General features: G+C 33.9%; 1 protein-coding gene across 2 annotated transcripts; it reads left to right on the forward strand.

The window, feature by feature from the left end:
- The first annotated feature begins 1,577 nt into the window (after positions 1-1,577).
- LOC140440396 (UDP-glucosyltransferase 2-like) lies at positions 1,578-10,361 on the forward strand. 2 transcript variants are annotated; one of them, XM_072530871.1, is made up of 5 exons: positions 1,578-2,084; positions 3,046-3,208; positions 7,102-7,511; positions 7,692-7,901; positions 10,221-10,361. In XM_072530871.1, exons 1-4 carry the CDS (start codon positions 1,844-1,846, stop codon positions 7,877-7,879), a joined length of 1,002 nt encoding a protein of 333 aa, XP_072386972.1. In that variant the 5' UTR covers positions 1,578-1,843; the 3' UTR covers positions 7,880-7,901; positions 10,221-10,361. The 2 variants fall into 2 exon arrangements, with proteins under 2 accessions (XP_072386972.1, XP_072386970.1); XM_072530869.1 differs by having other exon boundaries at positions 1,582-2,084; positions 2,821-3,208.
- Positions 10,362-10,893: the final 532 nt, after the last annotated feature.

A 10,893-nucleotide genomic window follows, 5' to 3' on the forward strand; every position in this document is an offset into this window, starting at 1 on the left:
ACCACTAAAATATAAATGACTTTTATTAAGCTTAAGGTAAGGTTTTCTGTAATAATTTGTTAGCAAATGTACTGTTTCGTACCAAGAAGTACCAAGAATTGTTTAAGTAATTCAGTTTTACCTGTGCTAAACTTACAGGAGGACCCTTTTTCTAATCCCATGTCAATAAATCTCATTTGACAATAAGAATTAACTTTAATCCTTGATTCAGTCATAAGTTTGTTAATTTAAAAGGAAAAAGCGTTTTCCCAAAAAAATGACAATGACAAGTGTGACCCTGCCGACACGTCGCCAAAACGACGGTTTCTCTAAAAACCATTATTTTGACGTCTAAATCATCTTTCTGAATTTAATTCCTAATTCCTCATTTATTTTCTTAATATGCGCTTAAAGGCGTAGGTTTGAATCTAGTCATACTCAGCTGTATTTGCATAGGATATTTAGTTTGTAGTATGGTTGCTGCTTTTTCTTGTTTTTTCCGATTGCTAAAATGCACGTGTTATCTGAAGGTGTCGCAATTATTGTGCAAAGTTCTGTTGCGATATCGTTGGTATAGAGCATATATAGTGGTCCGGGGACACTTGCTTGTGGAACTTCAAGTTTAACTTTTCTTAATTCAGTTTATGGTTCCTTATGTTTAACCCAAAAGCATCAGTCGGAGATATAAATATGATTCTATAGTAGTTGAGAATATTATTTTGGTAAGTGGTATTTCATTTTGTGATTATAATTCATCACACCACACTTAATCAAAATCTTGTGCTACATCAAGAAAAATAGCAGAACAGACTTTTCCTTCATCGGGAGCTTTTTTTAGTATATTTGTTATCTTATGCATCTGATATATCGTTGAGTGGCTTTCTCTAAACCCAAACTGATGATTATAAATTAGATTTTTTTCCTCAATAGTTGGTTTATCTCTAAGAATAATTTTTCATATAATTTCGACATGATAGGTAATGGACCTGTACGAAGAAGCATCTTGTAGAGGTTTTCCCCGTTTTGGTATCAATATGATTTCGGGCATCTTTTATCTTCGTACGTACCTCAATTAAGGAAGTATTTATAAAATGTTTTCATTTTATTATAGCTTTCCTTGGAAGTTGCTTTAACACTTGTTGAGTGATGAGATCAAATCCAGGAGCTTTCTTCGAGTTTATATTTTCTATTATATCAATGTACACTTCATTTAGAGTTGCAAGTCCAATCTCTATTGCCCAGATATTTAAATAAGAAACGCATCTTTTTTTTAATGATTCCCAAGACATATCTATCTGTTGGTCAATTTCGCTAGGCATTTGGAGGATAAAATTTCGCTCACATCAATATCTTTGAAGAATTTTAAAAATAAATTACCAATTGATAATACTTATTGAATGAGAAATATATTCCCTTTCAAAATGCTATTATAGTAACCGATGGCACAATATTTTCCAAAGCACGTAATTAATAAGTTCAGTTATATTTACACAGTTTTTGGCTCTTGTAATGTGATATTAACGATATCTTTTTTGCCTCTTGGATTAACTCATTACTATCAATGATTTTGTCAGTTGACCATCGGGTGGCATATTCTGTAAATAATTACATATCTCTTAATGTTATTTTAATATATGTACATACATTATTTTTATCTTCAGTGGAAATGAACCCTATTAAAAATATCTAATTTCCAAGTAAAGTGATAAAGTTGATAATTACAAGCTTCATTTGCATTCGTACACTGAAAAGACTTGGTAGACAATATAATTATTCAAGAATTATAAAGTCAAATGTTGATTAAGTATCAATTTTATATACACTTCAGTTATTATTTCACTATTCAGACAAACCAGGTGAAACCATGAAGCTATTGTTGAGATCATTTGTTTTTGTGCAAAGTTTATTTGTTTTAACGGGAAGTTACAGAATTTTAGGTGTATGTCCTATGACATCACATAGTCATTTTACTTTGGAATTTAGGTTATTAAAAGCACTCGCGGATCGCGGTCATGAAGTGGTCAGTATTAATAGTCATCCACAGAAAGAGAAAATTAAAAATTTTAGGGATGTGTCCGTTAAAGAAATTGAAAAACCTGTAAGTGGTAAGTAAGATTTTTTTATTAATTACAGGTTGTTAATGATGCGAAAAAATAAATGCGTTTTATTTGGAATTCTTATGAAATTATCTTTCTCAAATCAGTAGAAATTAGAGCTGTATGAAGTAAGTTATGAAGCAGGCAATGAGGACGTTTCTATATAATTGGATAAAAAAATTGGACCTAAATATATTTGTGCGAGTTCTCCCTCAAGATAAACCTGGTGGATCTCATGTAGATAGAAAAGATAGCTGCATCTGTATCCCAAGAAAGTATCCTCTAAATAATTAACAAATCGTAGGTCTTGATGAAGAAGATTACTTAGAAAAGAGGAAAAATTAATATCTTGGCGAAAATGTGTCTTTTAGACGGCTTTCATGACGAATATTACTTGTTAAAAAAAGGGGGTACCATTTCCCAAAAAGATCGAATAAAAACTGAATGCAGCAAAAATGATTAAAACCGGGGTGTAAAAAGAGTAATCAAGCCAAACATGAAAATATATGAATAGAAAATAATCGTAACATAATGGGCAGATATCATAGAGTGTAACTGGAGTAACCAGCAATTATGACAGACACAATGCAATACGAAAAGCTGGAGTCCGTTTTCCTGATATTTAATTTAAAAAAACTGGCAAACTTTGGTTACATTATTAATAGATCGAAAATTTAAGTGCTATATTTCAAAATTAGTTAACATTTCATGAAAATATTTTCATTTTTTTTAAATCTTGTTTTAGAGTTCATTGCCGAAATATTTGATTTCCCCAAAATGCCTTATATCTGGCAGTTCTTGCGAATGGTAGACTACCGTAGAGTCGTGACCACAGCTACACTTAAAAACAAACATGTTCAAGATCTAATGAAATCAAATGAAACATTTGATTTGGTGATAATGCATCATTTCGTCAATGATGCTATGGTTATTTTCGCACACAAATTTAAATGCCCGCTAATAATTTTAGCTCCTGGACCAGTCACTCCTTTTAATAATTTTATGTTCGCCAATCCCACGCCATCATCATACGTGGCGAATGTGTTGACATCTTATGGCTCAGAAATGAATTTTTGGCAAAGACTGGATAATACTTTCAAAAATATACTTGCTGAACTGGTCGTGCATTACAGGTGAGATCTTTATTTTTAACCCTGTACTGCATGAATTATTGCAAACATAAAATAAAAAATATTTTTATGTATTGTAATTTTTATTAAAGCATATAAAAGGCATTAGTCAATTTAAAATAACTATTTAGCCCTATATATAAAAGATTTTTTGTAAACCGATATGATTTCATATGCAATAACTACAAACTGGAAAATTTTTTGAAAATCCATATGTGGTTTCCCATGCATTATACGAACCCATTTTAAGTCCGAGTCTAATAAGTAAACACCTCACATCAGCTGGTTAAAAACTTCAACAGCTTGAGGGCATGGAATCTCTTTGTAAGTTTTTTCTTTTCTAAAGTACCTACGTTTTGTGGTTCTAGGTTCACTACCAACGTAAGTTGATAACATATTTACTGGCTCATTATCAAACCAAGTTATTAGACTTATGTTTACGTCTTTAACAAGGGCAACTTTTTCTACAATGAAACCGCGTTCTTTTTTTCCTGATTCCGGATTTCTGAATTTGAAACACTGGCTGAGCTATCATTTTTAAGTGGGGGATATGCCACTTATTTTTGGGGAAGCTTGTGAAATTTCAAGAAAGGAATACCACTTCTAGTTAGGCGATCTTAGAAGAAAGACGCTCGTTACCTTACCGTCTCTGTGCATTTTCTTTCTAAGTGTGTATACACTAATATATTTGAGTTCTTTTAATCTAATATCATATTAGATTAAATATTGGTATAAAGTACTTTTTAATTCAAATAACTTCAGTGCTTGATACAAGTATAGTATATAGCTTCAGTGCAGTGTAGCAGTCATCAAGATTTACTGTAAGTAATCATAGTATCTTCAATTATCTGGGCGAATCTACGTTTATCCATGTCTTCACCTGTAGTTAAGAGTAACTACTGATTTTTGCATTCAATTTAAAGAACATTCAATATATTCTTACGAACTTTCCATCAGCTACTAAGAAATTGTAATAAATAATAATCACGAACATTTAATTCTCCGTTAATCATTAAACAACAGTGCGAACAGATAATTTACTTAACCAGTGCGGGTTGGTTAAATTTTTATTTCTGTAATCTTGCCGTATTCTTTGAATTAAACTTTAACTTTGTGTTATTTGTTATTCTTTTTTTTATTTACTATACCCAGTATCTCGAGATATGCCCATTAAACAGCAAAGAGAGACTTTCTTTAATCAACTTTAGTTGAATATTTTTATATAGCATTAGACTCTTTTCGCTTGATGGTATATTATATTATTACTTGAGTGTACATTCAGGCGCCTATATCATTGTGTTGTTGAATATATTGTTTGTGTTTTATGTATGAATTTTATTTGTCGACTCCTGACAAGTTTCCTGATAAAATAATATCTTTGAATATTTACTTTTTACCTTCAATTATTATTATACTTTCGACCAGAAGAATGATTTTGTGATATGTTGTTTTCAATAAAAAAGGACATAAGTCGGGCTTTTATAAGTCTATCAATAATTTTGGATAGGACCGGTAGTAAGGCAATAAGTCTATAGTTGCAGGCATTCGATTATTATTCTTCTTACCTTAATGAAAGCAGTATGCAACAGTAAGTTTATTTGGGCTATTAATAGTGACGGGTATGAACTATATCACAAAAATTAATTTTATGTTTATCACTAATTAATTACGTTTTGTAAAATTTTTTGAATTATTCATTTTTTTATTTATCATGCTTTTTATGCCAAAATAACGTTGAATATTATAATTTTTACTGGAAAACCACTTCACAAAAACAAAAACTTTTTTTAGTCAATGCGCGTAAACAAACAGTGGAATCTAATCTACTTACATTCTGAAATTATTTATTTGGTATCGTGTTCCTAATCAATTATATCATTAGTACACAATAAAGTAAAATATTTTTTTATTTCCCCCACCAAGCATGGAAGAAATTACGCATGCCATAAAAACGCTTAAAAACGATAAATCCCCTGGTCTGGATAATATTGATGCCGAGCTAATTAAAACAGGCGGTCATGAACTCATAAGTAGTAAAATCCATCAATTAATAGAAATGGCCTGGCAACAAGAAATAATGCCGAAAGAATGGTGTGGTAGTATTATTGTACCAATACACAAGAAAGGAAAAATGAAAGCATGCATGAATCACAGAGGAATCTCAATAATCAACACTACATATAAAATATTGGCTTCGATATTATAAAAAAGACTAGTATCATACGCCGAAGAAATAGTTGGTGACTACCAGTGTGGTTTCAGGCCTGGCAGATCGACTATTGATCAAATATTTACAATAAGACAAATGCTTGAAAAGTATTGGGAATATAAACACGACGTGCATCAGATTTTTATAGACTTCAAACAGGCTTATGATTCAATTAATCGTGCAACATTATGGAAGGCAATGATGGAGCTCGGCGTACCCAAGAAACTAGCTGCGGTAACACAAATGTGTGTAAGTAACTCTTTTGCACAAGTTAGAATAGGGGGAGAAATATCAAATGCTTTCTGCGTAAATTCTGGACTGAGATAGGGAGATCCGTTGTCCCCATTGTTGTTTAACCTGGCCTTAAAATATGTCATGCAAAAAATATAACCAAAAATCAAACCAGACATAACTGCTCGGGGAGCAAAAATCATACTCGCCTTTGCCGATGACGTAGACGTAGTAGCACAATCAACATTAGAAATTAAGGATATTTTCTCGAGCTTTGAAGGAGCTGCATTAAACATCGGTCTAAAAATAAATAAAAACAAAACAAAATACATGGTCGTCTCAAAACAAGAACGACGGCGAATAAGGCAAAACATTACTATAAATGATCACAACTTTGAAGTGGTTAAAGAATTTAAATATCTAGGAGCAACAATCACAAATGACAACAAATTAGAGCGAGAAGTTGAAACGAGAATAATGGCAGGAAACAGATCTTCCTTTGCAATGCAACATCTAATGAAGTCAAAACTTCTTTCACGAGGTATAAAAATCCGGATATATAAGACCATAATACGACCAGCAGTAGCGTATGGAAGCGAAACATGGACGCTAACAAAAAGGGAAATAAATAAATTGCTGGTGTGGGAACGTAAAATTCTTCGAATGATATATAGCCATTGCAGAAACAGCGTGACAAACGAATAGAGGGGCAGATACAATAACGAGCTAGAGTCTCTATTCGGAAAAGAAAATCTAGTCAGATATATAAAGGCCAATAAACTCAGATGGGCAGGGCATGTGATACCCAGTAACGACAATCGCCTCATAAACAATGTGGTCTGGGAAAGGCCAGAGGGAAGATGGTCTGTAGGGCGGCCTAGAAAAAGGTGGAAAGATGCAGTCAAAGAAGATCTAGAGAAAATGGGAGTGCGACAATGGGAATTACTGGCACAGGACCCACAAACATGGAAGGCAATAGTAAACGCGGCAAAGACTCACGAAGAGTTGTAGCGCCATTAATGATGATGATGATGATGATTTTTTTATTTACTCCTCTTGGGAGCAAATATTAACATTTACAGTCCAAAATAAAAAAAAATTGTATTCAATTTTGTATTGTATTTTTTTCTGTATCGAAACCATTAAAATGATATTCTCGAATCAAGAAAATTCTTTTTTTTTTCTTTACGAAATTTTATTACAGTTTATACTAAACGAAATCGGTAAAAGCCCAAAAATCTGTCTTCCTTTTTGTAAAATATTAAAGAGTTTATGAAAAAATATGTATTAACAAGGAATGATTTTCTTATAATGACTGACGTATATATAATAATAGCAAATATTAAATATTTTATGTGACAAACATTTAGTGAGGAAATTTTTTAAATATTTAATTTATGACAGATTTTTAATCGCAGATACCAATTCTAATATACATATTTTTTTCATAATATAGATATCTTCCGTCGCAGGATGCCATTTTAAAAGATGCCTTTCCTGGTTCCCCACCATTATCTTCTATAATTTACAATGCCAGTTTAATGCTTGTTGTTACAAACCCCAGTTTAGACGACCCAGTTCCTCTACAACCGAACATTAAGGAAATCGGAGGTTATCATGTTTTACCACCGAAACCGCTACCCAAAGATCTTCAAGAGTTTATGGACAATTCAACAGAAGGGGTGGTATTTTTTTCAATGGGATCTAATATTAAAAGTTCTAACTTTAGTGTAAAAGCACGTAACGCAGTTTTGAATGCATTTTCAAAAATACCACAAAAGGTTTTATGGAAATACGAAGAAGATTTAGCAGAGAGACCTGCAAATGTAAAAATTATTAGCTGGCTTCCTCAGAGTGACATACTAGGTTAGTATACAATTTTTTATGTCATTATACTTACCTTTTCTCTTATTCCTATGAGAGTTTGGCCTCCCAAGTAAGATTCTTCCAAATGCCTATTTTGGGTCATGGTGTCCTCTTAGTTTGGACATGGCGTGTAATTTAAATAATTTTGTGTTCACTATTAAACTATTTAATATTTTTTAGCACACAACAATACGAAGGTTTTTATATCACACGGTGGATTACTAGGCACACTAGAAGCTATTCATTATGGTATACCCATACTGGGAGTTCCAATTTTCTGGGATCAGGAAAGAAACATAAATTCCGTCGTAAAAAAAGGGTTTGGCTTAAAGTTAATCTCGAAGAAAAAGCGTTTGAGGAATCTCTGACAGAAATACTAAATAATCCTAAGTAAGTAGCTTTAGTACTACAAAAATAGCCAATCTTTCTATATCACATCTGTATTATTGCTTTAATCTTACTGCCTAAAACGTATTATTATTTGTGTTCGTCTTTTTGAAACAAAACTCAATTTCACGCAACTTAACATATAACACAGTAACCTATAGTTTTAGCAATTTTGGGAAAAAATGAATCACTGATGAAATAGTGAAATTTCCGAGTAAGGATATTTGAATTATCAATTTGTAGAATGAATTAGCAATAAATCAACCGTATCGTTTTTAAGTGTCAGATGCTGCTAGTTCAGATTTCTTTCCTAGGTGGCGTAGTTACCCTACCGGACAAACAGTGTGACTTGTCGTCCTAGCCTTCTATATCGATAGATATTTTGCTTTTTATCAATTTAACGTAATACTTTAGGCGGATTTATCAGTTGTCGGATCCTCAAATTCTTTTTTTTTGTTCTTCCTATGATGGTTAGTCTATTGTATAGTTTTGTCGCGGCATACTTAATCTTTTTGTTATTGTTGCTTGTATAAGTAATACCTTTTGTAAACTTATTCTCAGCCATAAAGAAATATTGGTTGTCGTATCACATAATATTTAAATTTGTAGATAGTCATGTGTAATTATATTTGAATGTGTTTAATTTATCTGTTTGAGTTTACTTGTTTTAAATAGAGCTTCATATAGTCCTTTAGCTTATTATTTCTTCTTCTTCTTCCTTTTTATAAGCACATCTGCTTGTTCATTGGCGGATTAATACCTCTGTGGAAGGTTGTCACTCCATCTTTTGCGCGGTCGTCCGATACTTCTTCTGCCGATTGGTGAGTTATCTCTTGCTATTTTGACCTCTCCGTCCGGCTCGCGGAGATAAGAATACGGCCGGGGTCAGAAAGCCCTGCCTGTCGTAAGAGGCGACTAATGGGTAGGAATAGGGAGGTGGAGAGCCGTCGTTTGAGGTGTCGGGTTGGTAGAAACGCACACGGTCGCTTCGGCGACACGGTCACCGGTCTACATTCCTAGTATCCGAGACGAGACTCTCGTGGGACCACTCTACTTCCATTCCAAAAGAACCTGGTGAGGTTGAACGAGCTGGGTCCGTATATACCTCTCCTGACCTCGGTCAGGCGTGGTGTGGGTGCCCCGGCACGTACCCACCAGGAGATCCAAGAGTGGTAGAGGAGAGATCCTCGGCGGCGACCTGTCTACGTGTGAGGTGGAAATTCCTCCGCCTACCGAACCTACCCGCCCGTGGTGTGGGAGTAACGGGTAGGTAAGGTACTCACAACACAGGTACTACGGGGAAGGTGGAGCCCCCGCGGGTCGCGTGTAGTAGACGTGTTGTGGCAACCCCACGGGGTACCCCCACGGGGGGACCCACGGGACGTTTTTGGTACGCGCCCCGTGGCACCTTCACTCTTTGGTGTCGGACTCGTAGGGGCAGAAGTTTCACTAACGGGCGTATGTCGAGAGATAGGTAGCCCAGGGTCCTGCCAGGTTTAATACTTGGAGGGCACGCCATATAGCAATGCTATTTTGACGACACGGGTCTCCTCCATTCTGCTTTTGTGATTTTCCATTCTTTTTTTCTATTTTTTATCCATTCATTTATACACTGTTACATTTTACACGTTACATTTTCTTCTAATGTCTTCACTACTTTTTGGATCACTCAGCGTATTTCCTGTAATTCTTCTCAGTACTCTCATCCCTGCAGTATCCAGTAGCCTTTGCATTGTGGCTGTGTCGGGTCTTGTTTATGAGGCATATGCCATTATTGACCTTATACTAGCTTTATAAATATTTAACTTCATCTCAGTGTTAATGTATCTGTTTCACCACATAGTGTTATTAAGGCGTTATGCCAGTCTATTTGCTTTTTGTACTTGATCTTTCACTTCTTTGTTTAGGTCTCCATAGCTAGACAGTGTAATTTCCAGGTATATAATTTCCATTACTTATTCAATACTGATGCCATCAATTTCTATTGTACATCTGGTTGGTTCTTTGGCTCCCCTGCTTATTATTTGTTTATGATACTGCACATCCCCAATTCAAAAGAGAACCAGCGAGTTTTAGACTGAACATAAACATTCTCCTTCCTTTCTGATGGCCCAATTGTTATACAGAAGTCATCCTCTATCTGCAGGAAGAAACATCTTTTTAAATTAATCAGTATGATACAAATAAAAAGGGCAATCAAACTGACATTACCTAGATTAGAAGGTAACCTTCCAATGACAACATCTTTTTTTTATTTGCTTAAACGTTATGGTATATCTCTGTATCATTCTTTTTTATGAATTTATTTTTACGTATTTTTAGATATACGAAAAATGCCAAGAAACAATCAAAACTATTTCACGATCAACCAATGAAACCAATGGACGAAGCAATTTTCTGGTGCGAATATGTGATACGGCATCAAGGAGCTCCACATTTACGCTCAAAGGCTCTGAATCTCTATTGGTATCAGCTGTATTCCATAGATATTTTTGCATTTGTTTTTGCATGTGTTTTTGGTATTTATGCTATTTTAAATTTATTCATCAAGCATATTGTAAAAAATAACATATATATTTATGAAAAGAAAAATAAATGAAAATTTGTAAAGACATGAAAGTACTTCTTGTTTGGTATCGGTTATTTCAGCTATCTTGCATCATCACATCAGTATATTGCTAAATACATAAGTATATAATTCGATAAAATAAAATAATTAAAAATAAAAGAAAATCAATAGAAACAAGTAATAATATAGCTGTAACAGTAAGAAATGAAGATCTTTTGGCAGACCAAATGAATAGTCTGGTGTAAAAATCCTTACATGTCAAAGGATCGCAGCGAATGGAGACAACAAGCTAATAATATTTATAGTATAACACGTCCTAAAAAGGGTTCAAGGAATGAGGAGGAATGGATGATATTGACGGAAAACAGTGATGTATTGTTTGACAGATATTATAATGAAACTGAAAGAATAATTTCAGAAAGACGC

Source organism: Diabrotica undecimpunctata, chromosome 4 (assembly GCF_040954645.1).
Source record: "Diabrotica undecimpunctata isolate CICGRU chromosome 4, icDiaUnde3, whole genome shotgun sequence".
Lineage (NCBI taxonomy): Eukaryota > Metazoa > Arthropoda > Insecta > Coleoptera > Chrysomelidae > Diabrotica > Diabrotica undecimpunctata.

Coding starts and splice junctions, on each gene's coding strand:
- LOC140440396 (XM_072530869.1), top strand. CDS start 1,844: ATGAAGCTATTGTTGAGATCATTTGTTTTTGTGCAAAGTTTATTTGTT. Junction 2,085..2,820: donor AATTGAAAAACCTGTAAGTG/GTAAGTAAGATT, acceptor ATCTTGTTTTAG/AGTTCATTGCCGAAATATTT. Junction 7,512..7,691: donor TCCTCAGAGTGACATACTAG/GTTAGTATACAA, acceptor AATATTTTTTAG/CACACAACAATACGAAGGTT.